The 27,188-nt window shown below is 37.2% G+C and overlaps 1 protein-coding gene across 5 annotated transcripts in view; it reads right to left on the bottom strand.

Moving 5' to 3' along the window:
- Nucleotides 1-27,188, bottom strand: part of WDR70 (WD repeat domain 70) — a 307,508-nt gene that overhangs the window by 161,544 nt on the left and 118,776 nt on the right. For all 5 annotated transcript variants that reach the window (XM_089908783.1, XM_022599005.3, XM_089908782.1 and 2 more), the window contains one exon: nt 25,076-25,152. In XM_089908783.1, coding sequence (XP_089764909.1) covers nt 25,076-25,152 — 77 coding nt within the window. The remainder of the gene's footprint in view (nt 1-25,075; nt 25,153-27,188) is intronic.

Below are 27,188 nucleotides of genomic sequence, written 5' to 3'. Positions count from 1 at the left end.
GACTGACTTCTGTAAGCCTTGGTCATGTAATAAAATAAATGATGAGTAGCTGGTGGGGTGTCCTGGGAAGGCCCAAATGACTCCAACTGTCACAAAGCTTCTAACATATAGGACTAGTCCCTGTTTTTTATTAGGAACTATTAAAGCATCTCAGACAGGTTCACTTATAATTTGAGATACACAGTAGCCTGGTTTGAAAAAATACTACAGCAGTCAGCAATAACTAAGAAATACAACTGCAAGTTCTGTCAAAGGGCATGTATTTTCAAGATTTGAAATAGCACAAAAGATAAAAAGGAAAGGTGGGGGGACGGAGTCAAGATGGCTTACTAGGAGGATGCGGAATTCGCGTCTCCTCACAACTAGGGCACCTACCAGGCACCAGTGGGGGACCGTGGACACCTAAGGTGACGGGGGGAACCCCCAGCAACCAGGTAGGACGTGTGGCACGGGGGCAATGAAGGGGGAGAAGTGGAGGAGGGACGGGGCTGGCGTCCCTGAGGGGTGGCTGGGGGAGGGGAAGGGATCCCACACCCGAAGGAGAAAATTGGGGAACCACTGGGAGGGCAGGGGATCAACAGGGACTGTCGCCAGCCTTTCCCTGCCCACTTGGACTCCCAGGAACCTGGTAAGATCCCGGGCCTGATCCTCTGCTCACCTAGGCCACCTCCAGCCATGCGGGTCCTGAGGGAGTGGGAGGGAGGGAAGGGGAGCAAAAGTAAAGGCCAGACCTCCAGGACTGGCACCCCTGAGGGGAGACTGGGGGAGGGAAGGAGTTCCTACACTCAGTGGGACCCACCCACGGTTACGGGTCCAGCTGGGACAGGGGAGACCCTGAGGGAGATGGTGGGGGAGGGGCACGAAGGAACGGAGGGGAACGCGGCCAGTGCTTTCCCTGCCCACGTAGGCACGGGGCTCCCGGGACTAATGCTCTGCACTCGGAGCCTCCCTCCTGCTACTCAGAGCACAAGCCCCGCCCACACACGCCCACCCAGGGCCCCACCTCTACGCTCAGAGACACCCGCCAACGTCCTGGCCCTAAACCCCACCCACACACCGTCATCAGGGCCCTACCTCCAAACTCTGGAATTCCACTCTCCAGACGTCCTCCTTTCCACTTGCTGCCTCTCCCCTTCGGCCCAGGTCCTAATCAGAGGCCCCGCCCCATGCTCAAACGTCACCCCCCCACCCACCTAGGTCCCACCCCACCTAAACCCCACCCCTCCCTAAGTTCCACCCCCACCTTAAACTCCGCCCCCATCACCAAGCCTCCCCCTGGCTTTTAGATAGGGGTTCTGTTTTACCTTGTTGATTCATTATTGTTAACTTTATTTTATTCTTTATACTTTGATATTGTTCTCTCCTTTTGGCTTGTCACCCCTCCCCTTTTGTTTTCCTTTTTTCTGTTGTGTTTTTTTTTTTACCTTGCTGCAGTTGTTTCAATTATACTTTTATTTTTCCTAATATATTTTTTATCTTTCTAATTTTATTTTGTTTTTTATTCTTTGATATTGTACTGCTCCTTGTTTTCTTTCTTTCTTCCTTTTCTTTTTTTTTAACTGTGCCACAAAGTTTGCGGGATATTGGTTCCCAGGCCGGAGGTTGGTCCTGAGTTCCTGTGGTAGGAGCTCCGAGTCCAAACCGCTGGACTAACAGAGAACCTCAGACCCCAGGGAATATCAGTCAGAGTGAGGCCTCCCAGAAGTCCTTATCTCAGGTCCAAGACCCAGCTCTATCCAACTGCCTGCAAATTCCAGTGCTGGATGTCTCAGGCTAAACAACCAGTAAGACAGGAATACAGCACCACCCATCAAAAAAAAAAAAAAAATACCAATGAAACGACAAAACAATGTGTTACAGATGAAGGAGCAAGGTAAAAACCTACAAGACCAAATAAACGAAGATGAAATAGGCAACCTACCTGAAAAAGAATTCAGAGTAATTCTAAATACTAAAAATGATAGTAAAGATGATCCAAACTCACGGAAACACAATGGAGAAAATACAAGAAACATTTAACAAGGATCTAGAAGAACTAAAGAGCAAGCAAACAGTGATGAACAACACAATTACTGAAATTAAAAATACTCTAGAAGGAATCAATAACAGAATAACTGAGGCAGAAGAACGGATATGTGAGCTGGAAGATAAAATGGTGGAAATAATACCCAGGGAGCAGAATAAAGAAAAAAGAATGAAAAGAATTGAGGACAGTCTCAGACACCTCTGGAACAACATCAAATGAACCAACATTCGAATTATAGGGGTCACAGAAGAAGAAGAGAAAAAAAGGGGTCTGAGAAAATATTTGAAAAGATTATAGTCTAAAACTTCCCTAACATGGGAAAGGAAATAGTCAACCCAGGAGGCATAGAGAGTACCATACAGGATAAACCCAAAGAGAAACACGCCGAGACAATTATTAATCAAAACTATCAAAAACTAAATACAAAGTAAAAATATTAAAAGCAGCAAGGGAAAAGCAACAAATAACATATAAGGGAATCCCCATAAGGTTAACAGCTGATTTATCAGCAGAAACTCTGCAAGCCAAACGCAAGTGGCACGACATATTTAAGTGATGAAAGGGAAGAACCTACAACCAAGATTACTCAGCAAGAATCAAATTCCAATTCGATGGAGAAATTAAAACCTTTACAGATAAGCAAAAGTTAAGATAATCCAGCACGACCAAACCAGCTTTACAACAAATGCTAAAGGAACTTCTCTAGCCAGGAAACACGAGAGAAGGAAAAAACCTAAAAAAACAAACCCAAAACAATTTAAAAAATGGTAATAGGAATATACATACTGATAATTATCTTAAATGTAAATGGATTAAATGCTCCAACCAAAAGACACGGACTGGCTGAACAGATACAGAAACCAGACCCATACATACGCTGTCTACAAGAGACCCACATCAGACCTAGGGACACATACAGACTGAAAGTGAGGAGATGGAAAAAGATATTCCATGCAAATGGAAATCAAAAGAAAGCTGAAGTAGCAATTCTCATATCAGACAAAACAGACTTTAAAATAAAGACTATTGCAAGAGACAAAGAAGGACACGGCATGATGATCAAGGGATCAATCCAAGAAGAAGATATAACAATTGTAAATATTTATGCAGCCAACATAGGAACACCTCAATACATAAGGCAAATGATAACAGCCATAAAAGGGGAAATCGACAGTAACACAATCACAGTAGGGAACTTTAACACCTCACTTTCACCAATGCACAAATCATCCAAAATAAAAATTAATAAGGAAACACAAACTTTAAATGATACATTTAACAAGATGGACTTAATTGATATTTATAGGACATTCTATCCAAAAACAACAGAATATACTTTCTTCTCAGGTGCTCATGAAACATTCTCCAGGAGAGACCATATCTTGAGTCACAAATCAAGCCTTGGTAAATTTTTAAAAATTGAAATCATATCAAGTATCTTTTCTGACCACAACGCTATGAGACTAGAAAAAAATTGTAAAAAAAAGACATGGAAGATAAACAATACACTACTTAATAAGCAAGAGATCACTGAAGAAATCAAAGAGGAAATCAAAAAGTACCTAGAGGGCTTCCCTGGTGGCGCAGTGGTTGAGAGTCCACCTGCCGATGCGGGGGACAAGGGTTCGTGCCCCGGTCCGGGAAGATCCCACATGCTGCAGAGCGGCTAGGCCCGTGACCCATGGCCAATGGGCCTGCGCGTCCAGAGCCTGTGCTCCGCAATGGGAGAGGCCACAACAGTGAGAGGCCCGCGTACCGCAAAAAAAAAAAAAGTACCTAGAAACAGATGACGACGAAAACATGACAACCCAAAACCTATGGGATGCATCCAAAGTAGTTCTAAGAGGGAGGTTTACAGCAATACAATCCTACCTCAAGAAACAAGAAGTATCTCAAAGAAACAACCTAACCTTACACCTAAAGCAATTAGAGAAAGAAGAACAAAAAAACCCCAAAGTTAGCAGAAGGAAAGAAATCATAAAGATCAGATCAGAAATAAATGAAAAAGAAATGAAGGAAACGACAGCAAAGATCAATAAAACTAAAAGCTGGTTCTTTGAGAAGATAAACAAAATGGATAAACCATTAGCCAGACTCATCAAGAAAAAAAGGGAGAAGACTCAAATCAATAGAATTAGAAATGAAAAAGGAGAAGTAACAATTGACACTGCAGAAATACAAAGGATCATGAGAGATTACTACAAGCAACTATATGCCAATAAAATGCACAACCTGGAAGAAATGGACAAATTCTTAGAAAAGCACAAGCTTCCGAGACTGCACCAGGAAGAAACAGAAAATATAAACAGACCAATCACAAGCACTGAAATTGAAAGTATGATTAAAAATCTTCCAACAAGGAAAAGCCTAGGACCAGATGGCTACACAGGTGACTTCTATCAAACATTTACAGAAGAGCTAACACCTATCCTTCTCAAACTCTTCCAAAATATAGCAGAGGGAGGAACACTCCCAAACTCATTCGAGGAGGCTACCAACACCCTGATACCCAAACCAGACAAAGATGTCACAAAAAAAGAAAACTACAGACCAGTATCACTGATGAACATAGATGCAAAAATCCTCAACAAAATACCAGCAAACAGAATCCAACAGCACATTAAAAGGATTATACACCATGATCAACTGGGTTAATCCCAGGAATGCAAGGATTCTTCAATATGTGCAATCAATGTGATACACCATATAACAAATTGAAGGATAAAACCATATGATAAGCTCAATAGATGCAGGAAAAGCTTTTGACAAAATTCAACACCCATTTATGATAAAAACCCTGAAGAAAGTAGGCATAGAAGGAACCTACCTCAACATAATAAAGGTCATATACGACAAACCCACAGCCAACATCGTTCTCCATGGTGAAAAACAGAAACCGTTTCCACTAGGGTCAGGAACAAGACAAGGTTGCTCACTCTCACCACTATTATTCAACATAGTTTTGCAAGTTTTAGCCATAGCAATCAGAGAAGAAAAAGAAATAAAAGGAATCCAAATCAGAAAAGAAGTAAAACTGTCACTGTTTGCAGATGACATGACACTATACATAGAGAATCCTAAAGATGCTACCAGAAAACTAGTAGAGCTAATCAATGAATTTTTGTAGAGTAGCAGGATACAAAATTAATGCACAGAAATCTCTTGCATTCCTATACACTAATGAGTTATTTGTAATGACGTGGATGGACCTAGCGTCTGTCATGCAGAGTGAAGTAAGTCAGAAAGAGAAAAACAAATACCATATGGTAACACATGTATATGGAATCTAAAAAGAAAATGGTTCTGATGAACGTAGGGGCAGGACAGGAATAAAGACACAGACGTAAAGAATGGACTTGAGGGCATGGGGAAGGGGAAGGGTAAGCTGGGACAAAGTGAGAGAGTAGCATTGACATATATACACTACCAAATGTAAAATAGATAGCTAGTGGGAAGCAGCTGCATAGCACAGGGAGATCAGCTCAGTGCTTTTTGACCACCTACTGGGGTGTGACAAGGAGGGTAGGAAGGACACGCAAGAGGTAGGGGATATGGGGATATACTATGCATGTAGCTGTTTCACTTTTTTATTCAGCAGAAACTAACAGAACACTGTAAACCATTTATACCCCAATAAAGATGTTAATTTTTTTTAAAAAAAGGAAAGGTGTCAATCTAATATAGACAGATAATAGCTAATGTTTTGCTTACCAGACACTCTCATATTTGACTTTAAATTGAGAATTCTAGGAAAGGGGATAAGCTGCTGCTTATAAACTGTACATCTTAGCGGAAGGAGGTGAACTAGATTATCTAGCTGTCATTAAAACTATATAACTTTAACCAGCAAAAATACATAGCACAACAGGTCAGAGAGATGCCTTTGAATACAGTAGAAAGAAAATAATTCATCGGGACTTCCCTGGTGGCACAGTGGTTAAGAATCCGCCTGCCAAAGCAGGGGACACAGGTTTGAGCCCTAGTCCGGGAAGATCCTACGTGTCATGGAGCAACTAAGCCCGTGTGCCACAACTACTAAGCCTGTGCTCTAGAGCCCACGAGCCACAGCTACTGAAGCCCACGTGCCTAGAGCCCGTGCTCTGCAACAAGAGAAACCACCACATGAGAAGCCCGCGCACCACATGGAAGAGTAGCCCCCGCTTGCTGCAACTAGAGAAAGCCCACGCGCAGCAACGAAGACCCAACGCAGCCAACTAAATAAATAAATTTATTAAAAATAATAATAATTCATCAAAAGGCAGTGGTTAATCCATAATGATTCTGAAGAATATCTGGCTCTGACCTAGTCCCCCAAACCACTACAATGTTAGTATTTTAATCACATGAAAAATAAATGTAGTAACTCTACCTCTCTATCTTGAATTATATAAATGCATAATTCAAGCTACTTTGGCAAAACTCAGTTATTAATGGCTTTTCTTGGCTTTAATTCTCTCCATAGCTAGCTTTGCTTAAATTGGCTAATTAAAATATGAAAATTTTGCTATCAAAAGAGAAATACTAAAAAAACTGTAAAAGTTATCTTCTGAAAAGTTATGGACATAAGCAATAAATACAGTGAAAAACAGGTTCATCAGTCAAAACAAAACTAAATACGTAAGTGAAAGAAATGAAATTTTATTTTAATGTAAGAAAAACAAAATAAGCTTGGTGTTATTGAAGGATAAAGAGAGCCAATCCATAATCTCCCAAGGCTTTCAAAAAGCTTTCTCTATTTTGACTGATGAACACATTTCCAGCCATCAGATAACACCCAAATAAGTCAAAATTTCTATACAACTTTATAGCAGTATGCTCTGGATTCATATTTGTTGTTGAGAAAGATGAAGGAGGAGGAGGATGGCTGATGGAAGAAGAGAAAGGGAAGAAAGGGGGGAGGGGAAGGAAGTGGAGGAGAGAGGGAGGACGAGTGGAGAAGGGGAAAGAATAAGTGATGCCACACCAAAGTTCAATATGTCTTGCTTGAAGATAGGGTAAGAATACACATAACTATAAGTATCAAAGAAAGATAAATTATTAATATTCTAGCTAAGGGTAGCGTGGTGGCAGGTATAAGGAAAAAAAAAAAGAAGCAACAAAACTAGGCTTACTAGCCTAAGGATGAGATCACTGTGGAGCCACCTACTTTTCTCTATAGAGCAAATTAAACTTATCTCTATGAATAACACAGATGGCTGGTAGACAAGGAAGAACAGGGAAATAAACTTCCACCAAGAAGGGGATATTTAAGAATCAAAGGAAAATATTAAATATGCTGAGTTCAAAACAAAAAATTTAGGGCCAACAGATATTAACATGGCAACTACATGCAATACTGTAGCTTTAAAAAGTAAACAGGAAGCTGTCAGAAAATCTAGATGGGTTACATCATAGTAAGTACTCCTAAATAAATGTCTAATATCTATTTTAAATTTGACATTCCAAAGGGCTTTCTTTGCATCTAAAAATGACTGAAATTCTTATAGAATATTACTATTAATGGAACTCGAATAGCCAATGCATTTGACATAGAGTGAAATAGAGTGGTCATGCTAGTTCTTATAGGAATTGTATTAAGAATATTATTAATATTAAGAAATAAATATGATTATAAATTAATATACATAATACATAATATATTTCAAAATAAATTCCAAAAGGAATCTAAATTAAATGTTCACACAACGGAAATGTAAATAATTCATTTTTTATTATATAGTCAACTCTTGTGGGGTTAATTATTTAATGTATGCATTACTCATGGGAAGTATGTTTAATAAAATACTTAGAATTATCATAAACCAAAATAAAATTCATATTAGAAGATGCTTAACATTGAAACTATATAACTACCAAAGACTCACCACTGACACTATTACAAATTCGAAACATTCCTCTTACCACTAAGACTATAGCACCTCCCAGCCTTTGTCGAAGTGAATCTCCAGAACAAAGCAATGATTTCGTATCCCTACACAAAAAGTAGGTAAGAGAAGAAAAAAAGGAAGAAGGGATCTTGTAGTTGCCCAACGTGTCTTGTTGCAAGAGAATTAAATGAGTTAATACATACAAAGTGTTTAAAAGAGTGCATCTGGCACATAGCAAGCATTCAATAACATTGGCTATTATTCCCATACAAAAATAGTGTTTTACAGAAGTCCTAGTCTCTGTAAACTATCTAAGAAGAATAAATAACCCATATTTGGTAAACTCATTGTGATCTTCAGGGTCAGTGCCTTGCCAATGCTCTTCAAGGCCCATCAGCATTAATTATAAAAGCTACTTGGGTGGTCATTAACATGAGTGATTTTGTTAAGCTTTTTTAAAAGTGAACTTTATAAATGTCAAGCACTAGTTCTGCTGTTTGAAACAATAACTAACTTCTTTTCATGCTGGCTGATCGTATATTTCGAGTCAATTTAAGTTAACTGATCTTTTCTTTTGGAAGTATTCAAAATCTCAATGATTTCATTTCTAATACATAATTCAAAAAGAAAATAAAAATATTAAATCCTGTGTAATCCCTCAACAATATACACTTCCTAATATAACACTAATTTGGACATAAAGATATTGGCAGTTGGCTCCCATCCTCTACAACATGCTCACCCCAGGGATCTACGAAAAAAGATTAACTCCTATCACTACATTATATGTACTAATTATTCCATGAACTGGGTTGGGCTTTTCCTGCTAAGTCATGAATTTTTCCAATAAATTTTTTTCCAATAAATTTTTCCATTTATTGCCTGCAATTCTACCGGCTGCCATTAGGTGGTACCTGCTAATGGAAGCTAAAAAGAAAAGAGGTAAAGCACACAATTCTATAAACAAAAGAATATTCTATCAATGATCATCATAATAAAATGTCACTATTCACTATAAGGTTGGTTATATAAAAAATATAATTTGAAATAATACAAATAATTCTATAACACATATTTAACCTTTGGTTATTTTTGTCCAGTAAGTTTTTATAAAAATCTGTAATTGATAACCTAGAAGACAACAGCCTAGAGTTTCTTCTGTTCACTGCTTCTGCTTATTCTTCCTTTCTGTGACTATTTTAAGACTGCTGGGCTTCAGAGTTTGGTATGAAATCTTACTGGTGCCTGGAATTATTTTCCTTTAACTACTTTCCTAGAAGACTTCAACTCAAATATTCAACCCTCAACTCAAACGTTATTTCCTTTGTGAAGCTTTCCCTGATCACCAAACATCTTACACCAAATCTGCCACAGAGCTTGAGGCAGATGGGCCTAGGTATAGTACTTATTTAGTCCTCTATAACATAGTGGGCCAGGGCATAAACACAGATTTTATGAGCCAGCAATGCTGGACTATGACCAAGATTAAATCAGCCGATAAAGACAGCCAGTTCTTCACAGGCCAAGATCTGGTACAGTCATGCTCACTATTTTCCACAATAACTCTTACACAAGTACATTACTTAGTAGCTGTCTTTGGTGGTGTTAGCCAAATAAAAACAATCCCAATGTATAAACAAAGGGAGAATTGTACTAAAACAGTGGCAAAGTTAGCATTCTTGTAGCATATGGAAAGTTTGCAATAAATTAATTAACCATATGAATCAACTGTCTGCTGTGGAAAGCTGCTGTTAAGTCAATATGTCCATAATCCCTCTGAGAGAGATATAAACCTTTCAACAACACTAACAATAACAACAATAATAACAGCAGATAACTTACGGAGTGCTACCATGAGACGAACACTATCCTAGGCACTTTAGGTATATAAATTCATTTAACGTTCACACAACCCCATTTTACAGAAGACAAAGCAGAGGCACGGAGACATGAAATAACTTGCCAAGAGTCACTGTAAATGGCAGGGTCTGGATTCAAACCTGCATAGTCCGGCTTCAGGGTCCAAGCTGAGAACTACATTTTACTGCCTTGTAACTAAATGGAATATGGAATATTTTCAAAACCTGGAGAAAAGACACAATGGTGAAGTTGTGATCATGTCCTATACTGAAATGGGGAGTGACTTTCCCATAGCAGGAAATACCTTATGCTAAGACCCACACATTCACACACCCACTCACCCTCCAACACCTACAACTGAAACAGAACAGTACTAAACCGTGACACAGTGTAACAATTTCTACTTGATTTTATTTTGTAAAAAATGCTGGTCATGACCCGAAAGGGGTCTCACAATGGAATCTGGAACACACTGCACTACCCCAGGATCAGCTTTACCATGCAACCATCTACTCTGAAGGAAGATATAGTAAACAGGATACAGGTGATTGTGGGCTTAAGATAACTAAAACTAGCGAGGGGATGTGGTATAATGGACCCAGGCACGAGGTCCGATCCCTACTCCACCTCTAAATAGATGTGTGACCTAGTGAGTCACTTCCTTCTTTGAGCCAGTGCTGTGAGGATTAAGTGAGACAGAGTATATAAAGCTCCTGGCCCATAACACATATAAAGAAACACCAACTCTTGGGTCCACTCTGTTGGTTTGAAGTAGTTTTCATAAAAGCAGAGGTTGGGGTTATTTTGAAATAGGAAATGATCCAGTGATTGATACTACAACTTACTGAAGACTCAAGCACCATCCTCTCTGGAAAAAAACTTTCTCTTTCCCAGGTGAGTCTGAACTAAGGCCCAGGCTGAAAAGTAACTAGAGAAAAACTATGTTCTTCCATTATGGGATCCATGTTTCCTAGCAAACAGGGCTTCATGTACCTCTGAAGAAATAATCCAGAATGAGCCACTCCCATGTCCTTGCTGCAAATCATAGTGTTATGGGTACCCAATGATCCTGGGAGCCTGGGAAGCACCCTGGAGAGTGAGGACCATGTTGTATTCATCTCTGTGCATTCAGCTCAAAGCATGGTGCCTAATGCAGCTCCTGACCCACAACAATGGATATAAAATAAATACTTGCTGAGCTTAACTGAAGAAAATTTCTTAGCTCTGGCCTGTGGAGAAAAGATCCTCCAAATACAAATCTGGTTCATTTCTGTATGACTCCCTTTTTGCCTCTTCTTCGTGCATTCCCACAGTGGACAGTCATGTTGGTAACTATTTTGACACTACCCACTGCTTTCACTCCTCTTTCCTAATCAAAGCCTATTTAGTATTGGCTTACACTTTTCTGTAGTTTAGTTTTAGAATTGTTCTTCACATAGATAACTGGTGCTTATTGAAAGGGCAGAATTAAATTAATGCAGCCTAAGACTTTTATTTTACAGATGAAGACATTGGTCCAGGAAGGGCAAGTATGTTGCCCAAGCTCTCACAGGTAGTAGATGACAGATGTTGAATTAATTTATGGTCCAAGCTTTGCATTACAGTAACAGCAAACTTGGCCTTGTATATTTTAAACACATTTGGTCGAAGAAAATAAAAAGCCCAGAATGGAAGTTAACTTGTATCGAGCACAAGCTATGTGCCAAGAACTATGCTTTCCATATATTACCACATTTAAAACTTGCAGCAAGGCTACGAAATTGCACAAATATATATTTTGTAAATTCTCTGGGTGACATGAAAAAACATTGAGCTTTGAAGATACACATAGCTTTCTCTGCCAATGCTAATATACTAAGATAGACGGCACTAACTGGAGAAGCTCAATATGAGCTACCAAAAATGCTGAGTTACATATTTTTTAAAAATATAGTAAATACAGAACTTTTAACTGCATTCCACAAGTAGAATTAAACTAAGTGTTATGACAAAGGAATCCTTTAAAAGCTGGTATGGACGAAAAAAAAATGCTGGTACGGACGGCAATTTAATAAAATTGCATTAACAGACATTAAAATGTCCACACACTCCAAGGAGCTTTTCTTTATATGTGTCCTACCTATAGATGTTTACCACAACAGCACAAAGTTTTAAAATATCTATTGACTCAATTAAGACTATCAACAAACTCAGGGAGTTCCCTGGTGGCCTAATGGTTAGGATTCCGGGCTTTCACTGCCTTGGCCCGGGTTCAATCCCTGGTCACTGAACTGAGATCCCGCAAGCCGCGCAGCCAAAAAAAAAAAAAGAGAGAGAGAGAATATTAACAAACTCATATATTAGCATGTTTTTATGAAAAATATATATAAACAGAAGTGTCGCATGAAAATATAACAATTATTTTCCAAAGGAAACAAACAAAAATAGTAAGAAATGTAGCACTATTCTACATTTTTGCAAATCACTTTGAAGTGTGACTTTAGTAGAGGACAGTACTTAGTACTTCTGTATTCAATCTGTTACAATATGCTGTTCTTGTTAAACCACATGAAGGGAAATCCATCACACAGGTATGCAGGGGGGAAAAGGACTATTTTAATAGCCTTTTCAGATAGTTGTGGATATTCTTCAATACTGCACCAAAATTCAACCAGTGGGTAGTTTCTTAAAAGTTAGCTGCAATGTGGAATCTGAAACTAAGTCAATACACTTTACACACTCTTACATTAAAATCTATAGGTCTATCTTAAACTTTGCAGAGATCCTTTCTGTAACATCGTGCACTGGTCACTTTTTAAAAAATATTGGTCACTGGGCTATGAAAATCTTCAAAATGTTGATATATTTCATTAAACAATTGTAAAAAAAAAAAACCCAAAAAACATACTCATTAATACAACTGATTTCATCAAAACAAAACAAAACAAAAACCCTTTAAGTACTAAGAAGCTGTCAAGCTCAAAGAAATATTTTAAAATTTCCAACGTTCTATATTTTACCTGAAAACTCAAATTTCATCACTGGACACAAATCTGTCAGTTGATTTCATTAAAATAACAGTGACTTTGTTCATTTTTTTAAATAAAATGTCTGCCAAATATCCAGTCTGAATAACCATACTTTGTCTGTTGACAGTTCTTACAAGTAAAAATGGTGTTCCATGAAAAAGAAAGTTGGCTCACAACTCAATCATGCAAGTGCTTTTCCTTCAAACAATCATGTTTTGGTATGCAGCAGAAGTGCTTTATATGCCATTCCCATTTTGGCATAAAGAACAGTAAAGACATGTACTCAAGTGTTAAGATTTCATAAAACTAATGATTTTTACTGCTTCATCAAGGACATCCTTATGTAAAACTGGCATTTTTAAAAAAAATTATGAATGTGTGGCAGTAAATACAATGATTACTCATGCAGTTTGGTACCACTGCCTTGATTAAGGCCAAGATACCAGGGGTTTTACCCACCACTGCTTTGGTGTCATCAGTGCAAATGTCAACCCAATGAAAAAAGCCAAATTATGCCTTACCATTTTTATGAAAATAGTTCTGACCTTGTAGAGCAGCAAAAAGATCTCAGAGACCTCCAAAGGTCCCTGGATCACACTATGAAACTGCTGTTGCAAACCACTGTTTCATTCATCATTATATCTCCTATACTTTATCTTTATATTAGAGAATTTGCTACATATATTTTGTTGTCCAATAGCCAATCCGCAGTGCATAGTAAATACATTCTAACTGATGATGCTAGTTTCCTAAATCTAAGAAAAATTATGTGAAAAGGGCTCTGGAAGATTGTCTCAACTGTGGGTTGAAGTGCTTGCTCTACCATTGGCTAACTACCTACGTGACCTTGTCTAAGTCACTTCTCTCAACATCAGTTTTCCTATCAGGTAAGATGTGGACTAGCTCAGTGATTCTCACCTGAGGCGTGGGTAGCATATGGATGGAGATTAGATTCACTACAAATGATGAGCAGTGTTACTGATGGGAGTATGTTTTATGTATGAAAACCCTAAAAGCAAAAAAAAAGAATCACTGACCTAACAGAATGAAAGCCACTCATTATAAAATTCTTAGAATATGGTTACAAGTGCCCTGACCTTCACCCATCCAATTTATTCCATAGAGATGTTAGGGTAATTCATCTTAATGTAAATCTGACTGTGTCACTCCCCTGCTTAAAATCCTTTAACCTCTTGTAGTTATCCTTGGAATAAAATCCAAATGTGTTCAACATGGTCTGTAAGGCCCTGCATGATTTGGCCCCCACCTACTTAAGCAAATTCATCTCATGCTGCTCTCCATCTTGCTCGCTGTGCTTTAGTGATGCTGGATTTCTCTCAGTTCCTATGATAGGCATTTTAATATGATGTCTCCTCTGTCTGGGATGGCATCCCCCTCTTTTCAATGACCATTCATCTTTCACATCTCAGTTTAAACATCACAACCTCATAAAAGTTTTTTCTCCAGTATGCTTTAGGTCTTCCTCATATATTGTTCCTTCACAGCATTTTACATGCATAATTATTTACTTAACTATTCATAAGTATTTTCAAATGTCTATCTCCTCACTGTATTTTAAATTCTACAAGAGCAGGAACTGCTTTATTTACCCACAAAGTCTAGGTGAGCCTGAGCACACAGTGGGTTGTCAATAAATATTTGCTGGTTGATAGACAAAATGATTTTACAAGAGCACAATGGAATTAAGAATGATGAAAGTTGTGTTTGCAAAGGATGTATTTTTCTGTGAAAAAATAAATTATGTAATGCGTTATGAACAAGAATCATAATCTTCAGCCTATTTGGGGCATATAAGTAATACCGCCTAGGAAAGATAAAGAATGCTAACTACAACATAGTTATGTGATATAAACCAGAAGCTGCTCTACTTCTTCAGTTATTCTATGCAGAGATAAAGCTATGTAACCAAATTTTTGTTGGAAAAAATGTCATCAGTGAGCCTTATTTCCTCCATGAAAACACAGACTGTTATTGCAAGAATGTAATAACCACATGAAGTGTTGTTAAACAAGTCTGTGCTAGCTCTATTTATAGATAAGTTAGTACAAGTTTCCAACAATATCATTTGTTTTATTCAAATTAATAGAACACAGCCCATTAAGGAAATATGTATCAAAGGGAAGCTTGTAATTAACAATTTATGAGATATTTCTACTTTATATTCTACTTGATTTTATTACTATTATAATAACAGAAAAGTGTTACCAAGAGAAGAATAAACTATTTTCACTTGGAGCCTTTTTAAAAAGCAGTAACAAATTTAACGTTTTCATCAAGACAAATTTTAGAAGTACCACCACAAGAAAGGATAGTTTATAACACAGAAATAGTTTTACAAGTCATATAAACTTAGATTTAAAAAGAAGCAACAGGAAAAGTCAACTCATTATTCACACCTCGTAGCAAAGAGCCTGATAACATGCCATCCTAACTTCATCAACTCTGTCAATATGAAACTAAAAAGATGAGGTGACAATTTTTTCAAAGTTGGGAATGGATTCAACAGGCTTATACAACACAAGAGAAAACAAGGGATTCAGAAACAGTATACATCTACATTTGCCATGTAGTCACAGAAGCTTAGGAAAAAAATGGCAAGGATAATATAAAAAGGAAAAATCGCTTGTAGCCAAAACTTTCAGAAAAAGTCAGAGAGTCAAACAAAGAAACATTTTAATTTGAATTATGAGTTTCAAGAAGAGCAAAAATGCAAGCTACGGAAACATCTTTTATTCCCATTCCTGCAACTAAATTCAATTCATCAGTTTTCACAGGAACAATATTCTTCATAAACAACTACTCCATAAATGGCCAAGAGGGCCACCACATACCGTAAGAATACTGGTACATTAGTCATACATACAGGTCCATTCAGTCACGCATGGAGTTGACCAGTTGTACTGACGCTACCTTGCCTGGCCTAGAAATCCCCAGAAGAAATTCAAACCACCTTCTATCAAATACTCAGTTAACCTAGGGATGCCAGTAAACAAGTATACTCTTCAACATTTGGAAACATCCATATTCCCTTTAAAAATAAACATATAAGTGAATAAAATAAACAAATATCTAAAAAACTGAACTGATGTAACAGAGATGTACTGGTGAAATTAACAATGTTTTTCTTATGGATTTCAAGATAAAGAAAATACTAAAAAGCATCCCTCACCATTTATAATCCCCACATAGAAATCACTGTTCAGCACTGATGTTCCCTTAGCCAAAACAAGCTACTGATTAACAACTGTGAAAAGTGTGCAAATAAAGTAAAACATAAACGTGGACTTGATCAAACTTTCTGCCAACATTTTTGAAGGTATGAACATCTTACCCTTCTTACGTATGGCAATACAGTGCACATGAGCAACATTTTGTATAAAAATTACATAAAACTTAAATCAAGGATAATGTGACATTAAATTTTTATATAATTCCTGGAGACATAAGGTGAAGTTTTATACTGTAAACATATGACAAAAAATATTATCTAAGTAAGTTGAAAGTGCTAGGACAACTATAAATCAAACAAAGGCTATTCAAGCATAACAGGAGCTTAAAAATTAAAATGTATATAAAGTTAAAATGCTTAATTATAAATAACTCTTGACTGTTGAGTAAGTTTAACTCCCCCAGTAATATTTTATTAGCTTATTTTGAGTTACAAAATATAAATGACATTATATCTCAGCTTTAAAAAGAAGAATATAAAAGGTTTTTTAGTTCTGCATCTCTTTCATTAGTAACACTAAAAAACTGTGCTATAGTTTTTTGAAAAATTACATTATCGGGTTTTTTAGTGAGCCAAACCATGTCACCAGTTAACAGAGTAATGTATAATTCATCTGTAAAATTATGTGTGAAACTTCTCCTCTGCATCTAGTGCTGACTTCTTCAGACCAGCATCCAATTACTTTCAATCACCACAAGATCAAAATATACTTAATAAATATCTAGACTGTTTTTGGTGAGTTGTTTTCAAGTCACTTCAAAATAACTGATTAACTAATGCCCTATTTTATGCTCTTACCAATTCCTAAGAGAAAACTAGTTCTAGAGCTCCAAATACTGCATGGTTCTCAATAACTGTTAATTCCATTTTCCAATTAAGATACGTTTCCAGGATTTTGTGTTTCATTGTATTATGTTTCATGATAGGAATTGAGAACACTGACATCTTCCGTTTAAAATACAATTGATTACAAACCACAAAAATCCAACCACAGTCTGTGTAACAAATTAATCCACATAAAATGGTGAATGGTGATATTTAGAGCCCAACCACAATCATAAACCCTAATTTTAAGTTCTAAACCTAACCTTTTAAAGAATTTGTCCTGGTAGCTAGCTCTGCAGTGAGCTATTATTATTATTTTAAAATCTTACAGACTTTTTACCTACTGTGTGTTTTCTCAATACAAATAGAAATAAAATAGAGCTGAGTAAAAGGAAACTATTTTGAAAGGAATGAATTTATATGAACCAAATGAATTTATGATAAAATTAAAAGATTTACATTTTTTCCATTCAAGCCTACAGAAAAAGCTTGTCAATAGAAGCTAAATCAAACTAACACCAAAACGTGCACATCTCAATTACAGCAGTAATTTCAGAATAGATTCCCATTACTCTCAGAACTCATGAGGAAAAAGAGCTTTAAAAAGTGTCTGAGTAAATTATGTCTTTTATTATAAGCATATTTCACCACAATCAGAAAGTATGAATAGGAACATTTTTGGCATTTAGGTTCTACTGACAGCTAAACCCTAAATCCCATTAATCGTTCAAAGAAGTTATTGTTTCATGTAAAATTTCTACAACAAATGCTTTAAAATATATAGACATATTTTTAATTACCCACACAGTGAAAATAAAATAAAAGCTATTAATTTTACAAATGCTGGTATAATTAGAATAATTAGAATTAGATAAAAGGATCAAAGAAATAAGTTAGATAAAAGCAATGTCAGATAGTGTAAAAACAAGTTCTAAACAGTATATTTTCTTTTTTAATTGAGGTATAACTGACATATAACATTATATTAGTTTCAAGTGTACAACACAATGATTCAATATCTGTACCTACTGCAAAATGATCACCACAATAACTTTAGTTAAAATCTGAAAACAGACACTTTCTGTTTCTATAATGGGATCACCCAAAAAGAACCATTACTTATGTGGCAGCATGGACAGTATAAAACTCTGCCCAGAATCAGAAAGTAAGCAAGAAAAAGTCTCCTAGCTGCCAGAGATGGCAAAAATTAATGTTATTTAAAAAGTAAAACTTGGGACTTCCCTGGTGGTGCAGTGGTTAAGAATCTGCCTGCCAATGAAGGGGACACGGATTCGAGCCCTGGTCCAGGAAGATCCCACATGCTGCGGAACAACAAAGCCCATGTGCCACAACTACTGAAGCCTGTGCGCCTAGAGCCCGTGCTCCGCAACAAGAGAAGCCACGACAATGAGAAGCCTGCATACTGCAACAAAGAGTAGCCCCTGCTCACCACAACTAGAGAAAGCCCGCGCGCAGCAACGAAGAGCCAACACAGCCAAAAATAAATAAATAAATAAATTTATATATTTAAAAAGAAGAAAACAGCATTTTCCAGCCATAGTGATACAACTCCCTCTCTCTCCTACAGCCAACAACATCATTTACACTCTGTGCCTAGTGCTCCCAGGAATATACTTTGGGAAATGAAGGTTGCCACCAGTAAATGCTTTTCATGGTGGGATTCAGTAAATTATAAATCTTTTTTTATTTCGTTGCAGCTTATAAAGATGCACAATACCAATTAAAATTCTTGGCGAATTCTGGCATGGCATAATAAAAAGAGCATGCACTTTCTAGACCAAGAGGAACTTGGGCGCTCCACCACTCATCATGACCTTGAGCAGCCAATTTACCACTGAGTTTTACAGGCTTTTGCTGGAAGGCTGCTAGGCATATCTGACTTGACTTTAATAATCAATAACATATGTAAATATAATTATAAAATTCTCCAAGGAATGATGATTTACATAAATGGGTCTCAGAAAATTAAACTTTTCTATAGCCCAAAGGTTTTTTTTTCTATTTAAATATTTTTGGGAGAAACTTAAAAAATATATTAGCTTCCTTTTATTTCTAGGTGTTTTGAATATAATTTAACATTTTCATAATTTATACATTACTACACCATGGTATAACATGCCTCAGAAAGTCTTCACATGTGTAGGACAATTTTACAGCTTTTTCAGTTTTTGTTTTGTTTTTTTTTTTTTTTTACTAAATTTACTTATTTATTTTTGGCTGTGTGGGGTCTTCATTGTTGCGTGTGGGCTTTTGCTAGCTGTGGTGAGAGGGGGCTACTCTTCCTTGTGGTGCGAGGGTTGCTCATTGCGGTGGCTTCTCTTGTTGCAGAGTACAGGCTATAGGCAAGCAGGCTTTAGTAGTTGTGGCTTGTGGGCTCTAGAGCTCAGGCTCAGTAGTTGTGGTGCACAGGCTTAGCTGCTCCACAGCATGTGGGATCTTCGCGGGCCAGGGCTCAAACCCGTGTCTCTTGCCTTGGCAGGCAGATTCTTAACCATTGTGCCACCAGGGAAGCCCAGAAAATGCTGTTTTCTTTCGTTAATATATTTCTCAGGATCTCTAGTCCTTGGCACTATAACTCTCCAAGGGAAAGACAAAGGAACCCTTTCTCCATGGACACACTACAGGTACTAGCATTACTAGGAACAAGCTTAGGAAATCCTGCTACAATCCCTAATCACTAGGTTCTCACAGTTTAATCAGCACTGATATGCAGAAAATTAAAATACACTGAAAAAATGTCCAAGAAAAAACTTAAGTGGAGTACAACGAACTATAATCCCCACTACCCTTTTTACCCATCTTATATTCAACTTTTAGATTGGGGGTGGAATGGATGACTTCCACATAAGCTAATATTAAGAAGATCCTCCCAACTTTTTATTTGGAAAAGGTTCAAAGCTACAAAAAGGTTAAAACAACAGTACAATAAACACCCATATACCTTTTCCAATAAACACCATATACACTAACATTCATTTTGTTACATCTATATTCTCAGTCTCTCTCTTTCCATACATATATTCATACACACATGCACAAAAATATACACAAATGCACTTTTTATTTTTGTTATACCATTTAAAAGTAAGTTGCATATCTCATGATACTTCACACCTAAATTCACTAGCTGGTATCTTCTAAGAACAAACACATTCTTCTATATAACCATGATTCCACATAACATGAAGCAATAATATCTGTGTCAGTTAACAACTGGTGCATAACAAAACATTTTTAAAATTTAACGGCTTAAAACAGCAGGAATACAAAGCAATACTGAGGAAAAAGAACAAACCTGGAGGCATAACCCTCCCAGACTTCAGACAATACTATAAAGCTACATCATGGTATTGGCACAAAAACAGACATACAGATCAATGGAACAGATTAGAGAGCCCAGAAATAAATCTACACACCTACGGTCAACTAATCTTCGACAAAGGAGGCAAGAATATACAATGAAGAAAACACAGTCTCTTCAGCAAGTGGTATTGAGAAAGCTGGACAGCCTCATGTAAATCAATAAAGTTAGAACATTCCCTTACACCATACACAAAAAAAAACTCAAAATGGCTTAAAGACTTAAATATAAGCAAGACATGATAAAACTCCTAGAAGAGAACACAGGCAAAGCATTCTCTGACAAAAACTGTACCAATGCTCCCCAGGATAGATCATATCTTGGGTCACAAATCAAGCCTTGGTACATTTAAGGAAACTGAAATGGTATCAAGTAACTTTTCCGACCACAATGCTATGAGACTAGATATCAATTAAAGGAAAAAAACTGTAAAAAATACACACACGGAGGTTAAACAATATGCTACTAAATAACCAAGAGATCACAGAAGAAATCAAAGAGGAAATCAAAAGATACCTAGAAACAAATAACAATGAAAATATGATGACCCAAAACCTATGGGATGCAGTTCTACGAGGAAAAGTTATAGCAATACAATCCTATCTCAAGAAACAAGAAACATCTCAAATAAACAACCTAACCTTACACCTAAAGCAATTAGAGAGAGAAGAACAACAATAAAAAAAAAAAAAACCAATAGTCAGCAGAAGGAAAGAAATCATAAAGATCAGACCAGAAATAAATGAAAAAGAAATGAAGGAAACAATAGCAAAGATCAGTAAAACTAAAACTTGGTACTTTGAGAAGATAAACAGAATTGATAAACCATTAGCCAGACACATCAAGAAAAAAAGGGAGAAGACTCAAAAAAACAATTAGAAATAAAAAAAGGAGAAGTAACAACTGACACTGCACAAATACAAAGGATCCTGAGAAATTACTACAAGCAACTATATGCCAATAAAATGCACAACCTGGAAGAAGTGGACAAATTCTTAGAAAAGCACAACCTTCTGAGACTGAACCACGAAGAAATGGAAAATATAAACTGACCAATCACAAGCACTGAAATTAAAACTGTGATTAAAAATCTTCCAACAAACAAAAGCCCAGGACCAGATGGCTTCACAGGCGAATTCTATCAAACACTTACAGAAGAGCTAACACCTAGCCTTCTCAAACTCTTCCAAACGATAGCAGAGGGAGGAACACTCCCAAACTCATTCAACGAGGCCACCATCACCCTGATACCCAAACCAGACAAAGATGTCACAATAAAAGAAAACTACAGGCCAATATCACTGATGAACACAGATGCAAAAATCCTCAACAAAATACCAGCAAACAGAATCCAACAGCACATTAAAAGGATCATACACCATGATCAAGTGGGGTTTATCCCAGGAAGGCAAGGATTCTTCAATATAGGCAAATCAATCAATGTGATATACCATATTAACAAACTGAAGGATAAAAACCATACAGTAATCTCACAGATGCAGAAAAAGCATTTGACAAAATGCAACACCCATTTATGATAAATATTCTCCAGAAAGTAGGCATAGAGGGAACTTACTTCAACATAATAAAGTCCATATATGACAAACCCACAGCCAACATCGTTCTCCATGGTGAAAAACAGAAACCGTTTCCACTAGGATCAGGAACAAGACAAGTCTGCCCACTCTCACCACTATTATTCAACACAGTTTTGGAAGTTTTAGCCACAGCAATCAGAGAAGAAAAGGAAATAAAAAGGAAACCAAATCGGAAAAGAAGTAAAACTGTCGCTGTTTGCAGATGACATGATACTATACATAGAGAATCCTAAAGATGCTACCAGAAAACCACTAGAGCTAATCAATGAATCTGGTAAAGTAGCAGGATAAAAAATTAATGCACAGAAATCTGTAGCATTCCTATACACTAATGATGAAAAATCTGAAAGTGAAATTAAGAAAACACTCCCATTTACCACTGCAACAAAAAGAATAAAATACCTAGGAATAAACCTAACTAAGGAGACAAAAGACCTGTATGCAGAAAACTATAAGACACTGATGAAAGAAATTAAAGATGATACAAAGATGGAGAGATATACCACGTTCTTGGATTGGAAGAATCAAAACCGTGAAAATGACTCTACTACCCAAAGCAGTGTACAGATTCAATGCAATCCCTATCAAACAACCAATGGCATTTTTCACAGAACCAGAACAAAAACTTTCACATTTGTATGGAACCACAAAAGATCCCGAATAGCCAAAGCAATCTTGAGAAAGAAAAACAGAGCTGCAGGAATCAGGCTCCCCGACTTCAGAGTTTACTACAAAGCTACAGTAACCAGGACAGTATGGTACTGACACAAAAACAGAAATATAGATCAATGGAACAGGATAGAAAGCCCAGAGGTAAACCCACACACATATGGTCACCTTATCTTTGACAAAGGAGGCAAGAGAATACAATGGAGAAAAGACAGCCTCTTCAATAAGTGGTGCTGGGCAAACTGGACAGCTACATGTAAAAAAATGAAATTAGAATGCTTCCTAACACCACACACAAAAATGAACTTCAAAATGGATTAAAGACCTAAATGTAAGGCCAGACACTATAAAACTCTTAGAGGAAAACATAGGCAGAACACTCTATAACATAAATCACAGGAAGATCCTTTTGACCCACCTCCTAGAGAAATGGAAATAAAAACAAAAATAAACAAATGCGACCTAATGAAACTTCAAAGCTTTGGCACAGCAAACGAAACCATAAACAAGACGAAAAGACAACCCTCAGAATGGGAGAAAGTATTTGCAAATGAAGCAACTGACAAAGGATTAATCTCCGAAATATATAAGCAGCTCATGCAGCTCAATATCAAAAAAACAAACAACCCAATCCAAAAATGGGCAGAAGAGCTAAATAGACATTTCTCCAAAGAAGACATACAGGTTGCCAACAAACACATGAAAGGATGCTCAACATCACTAATCATTAGAGAAATGCAAGTCAAAACCACAATGAGATATCACCTCACACCAGTCAGAATGGCCATCCTCAAAAAAATCTACAAACAATAAATGCTGGAGAGGGTGTGGAGAAAAGGGAATCCTCTTGCACTGTTGGTGGGAATATAAATGGATACAGCCACTATGGAGAACAGTACAGAGGTTCCTTAAAAAACCAAAAATAGAACTACCATACGACCCAGCAATCCTACTACTGGGCGTATACCCTGAGAAAACCATAATTCAAAGAGTAATGTACCACAATGTTCACTGCAGCTCTTTTCACAATAGCCAGGACGTGGAAGCAACCTAAGTGTCCATCGACAGATGAATGGATGAAGAAGATGTGGCACATATATACAATGGAATATTACTCAGCCATAAAAGGAAACGAAATTGAGTTATTTGTAGTGAGGTGGATGGACTTACAGTCTGTCATAAAGAGTGAAGTAAGTCAGAAAGAGAAAAACAAATACTGTATGCTAACGCATATATATGGAATCTGAAAAAAAAAATGGTACTGATGAACCTAGTTGCAGAGCAGGAATAAAGATGTAGACATAGAGAATGGACTTGATGACATGGAATGGGGGGGCGAAGCTGGGGTGAAGTGAGAGTAGCATCGACATATATACACTACCAAATGTGAAATAGCTGGCTGTTGAGAAGCAGCAGCGTAGCACAGGGAGATCTGTTCAGTGCTCTGCAATGACCTAGAGGGGTGGGATAGGGAGGATGCGAGGGAGGATCAAGGGGGAAGGGATATGGGGACATGTGTATGCATATGGCTGATTCGCTTTGTTGTGCAACAGAAACTAACACGGTATTGTGAAACAATTATACTCCAATAAAGATCTATTAAAAATAAATAAATAAATAAAATATGTGTTTCACCTAAGTAATACCATCTGTATATTTTCATTTATAAGATTTTTCATTGTAAGTTTCTCTGTAATATTACAAATAACTTATTCTTGTGAACTACTCTTAATACTAAAAATGAATCATACAATATAACAACTCAGGAAAAAGCTGCTCAAATATTCCCTGTAATACTCTTGAATCCTAAGCCAACAAATATAATGCAAAAGAATCTGAATAGGGACTTCCCTGGTGGGCAGTAGTTAAGAATCCACCTGCCAATGCAGGGTACACAGGTTCGAGCCCTGGTCCGGGAAGATCCTACATGCCACAGAGCAACGAAGCCCGTGCGCTACAACTACTGAGCCTGCACTCTATAGAGCCCACGAGCCACAACTACTGAGCCCGCCCGCCAGAACTACTGAAGCCCATGCGCCTAGAGCCCATGCTCCACAACAAGAGAAGCCATCGCATTGAGAAGTCCGCACACTGCAATGAAGAGTAGCCCCTGCTCGCCGCAACTAGAGAAAACCTGCATGCAACAACAAAGACCCAACACAGCCAAATTAATTAATTAATTTTTTGAAAAAAGAATCTGAATAAACATTAAATCAATTTTTTCAGCTGTTACTTCCAAAAAACCATTTAAAAAACAAATTTATATAAGCTATTAGATTCAGATGGAAATCAGCCTTTACTATAAAAAGTAACAAAGTTTAAAGTCATTTGAGTCCACTTAACAGCATCAATCTGATCCATTATGCTCCCTAATAAACGTTACTTGAATTTCTTCCAACTCTCATTTCTATAGCTTCCATATTTATTTAAGCAAACCTTATACGGCCAGCTAAATTCAAGGTAAAGTTGAGAACAATACTATATAAACATCAGGATTACTAATATTCTATCTCTTACTTTACTGGCAAGATTGCTACAATATAAAGGTTAAAGAAAATACTGAAATACATGAATTATCAACAATACTCACGCATCATTTGAGCAAGTCATAAATTCTCCCTTTATTTTGGGATGCCATGAGCCAGTATGAAGCATTGCTGTATGACCCTTAAAAAAAAAAAAAAAGGAAAAAATTCTTTTTAAAATGTAAAAATAAACAAACTGACCAAAAGCTGACATAGTATGCTTAAAAGTAAAACTTTTTAGTCCTCCCCAAGGCACACTATTTTAATTACAAACTGATATTATGTTATTTCAGTTTTATTTCATAATATGCTTTGTTTATTTCACTTTGTTTATTTTAATTTTAATTCACCGTGTAACCCCTCCTGCCCAGGAATTAGTACAGTGCTTACATATAACAGGTGCTTAAAAAGAAAGAGTGGGGGAAATGACAACCTCTCTTCAGGAACGAAGTAAAAAGAAAAACCACAATAAGACAATGGGGAAAAAAAATCAGTGGAAAAGAATTAAGGAGAATAGAAAGTACTTACAACTAACCAAGGCAAAAGCAAGAGGATGGGGGAAAAAAAATCCGTTCTTTAAAATGTGTCAACAATCTTAATTCTACAATACATCTGTAAGAATAAATACGTGAGAAAATAGAAACATCTTTAAAATGATTCAGGAAGATTAGCCCTACTCAGGATGGAGCATAATACAAAAACACTGCAATTATTTTATTTATTTATTTTTATCTTTATTGGAGTATAATTGCTTTACAACGTTGTGTTAGTTTCTGCTATACAACAAAGTGAATCAGCTATATGTATACATATATCCCCATATCCCCTCCCTCTTGAGCCTCCCTATCCCACCCCTCTAGGTGGTCACAAAGCACCCAGCTGATCTACCTGTGCTATGCGGCTGCTTCCCACTAGCTATCTACCTTACGTTTGGTAGTGTATATATGTCCATGCCACTCTCTCACTTCGTCCCAGGTTCCCCTTCCCCCACCGTGTCCTCAAGTCTGTTCTCTACATCTGTATCTTTATTCTTGCCCTGCCAGTAGGTTCATCAGGACCGGTTTTTTAGATTCCATATATGTGCATTAGCATACGGTATTTGTTTCTCTCTTTCTGACTTACTTCACTGTGTGACAGTCTCTAGGTCCATCCACCTCACTACAAATAACTCAATTTAGTTCCTTTTTATGGCTGAGTAATATTCCACTGTATACATGTGCCACCTCTTCTTTATTCATTCATCTGTCGATGGACATTTAGGTTGCTTCCATATCCTGGCTATTGTAAATAGTGCTTCAATGAACATTGTGGCATGTATCTTTTTGAAATATGGTTTTCTCAGGGTATATGCCCAGTAGTGGGATTGCTGGGTCATACGGTAGTTCTATTTTTGGTTTTTTAAGGAACCTCCATACTGTTCTCCATAGTGGCTGTACCAATTTACATTCCCACCAACAGTGCAAGAGGGTTCCCTTTCCTCCACACCCTCTCCAGCATTTATTGTTTGTAGATTTTTTGATGATGGCCATTCTGACCAGTGTGAGGTGACACCTCCTTGTGGTTTTGATTTGCATTTCTCTACTGATTAGTGATGCTGAGCATCCTTTCATGTGTTTGTTGGCCATCTGTATGTCTTCTTTGGAGAAATGTCTATTTAGGTCTTCTGCCCCTTTTTTTAAATATATTTTTTTAACATCTTTATTGGAGTATAATTGCTTTACAATGGTGTGTTAGTTTCTGCTTTATAACAAAGTGAATCAGTTATACATATGTTCCCATATCTCCTCCTTCTTAGTCCCCCTCCCTCCCACCCTCCCTATCCCACCCCTCTAGGTGGTCACAAAGCACTGAGCTGATCTCCCTGTGCTATGTGGCTGCTTCCCACTAACTATCTATTTTACATTTAGTAGTGTATATATGTCCATGCCACTCTCTCACTTCATGCCAGCTTACCCTTCCCCCTCCCTGTGTCCTCAAGTCCATTCTCTAGTAGGTCTGTGTCTTTATTCCCATCCTGCCCATAACTTCTTCAGAACTACTATTTTTTTTTTTTAGATTCCATATATATGTGTTAGCATATGGTATTTGTTCTTCTCTTTCTGACTTACTTCACTCTGTATGACAGACTCTAGGTCCATCCACCTCACTACAAGTAACTCAATTTCATTTCTTTTTATG

Source organism: Delphinapterus leucas, chromosome 3 (genome assembly GCF_059928025.1).
Source record: "Delphinapterus leucas isolate spDelLeu-1000000601 "Yukka" chromosome 3, BTC_Dleu_Yukka2, whole genome shotgun sequence".
Lineage (NCBI taxonomy): Eukaryota > Metazoa > Chordata > Mammalia > Artiodactyla > Monodontidae > Delphinapterus > Delphinapterus leucas.
The sequence above is the reverse complement of the archived record's forward strand: the minus strand, read 5'-3'. Positions and strand labels throughout refer to the sequence as shown.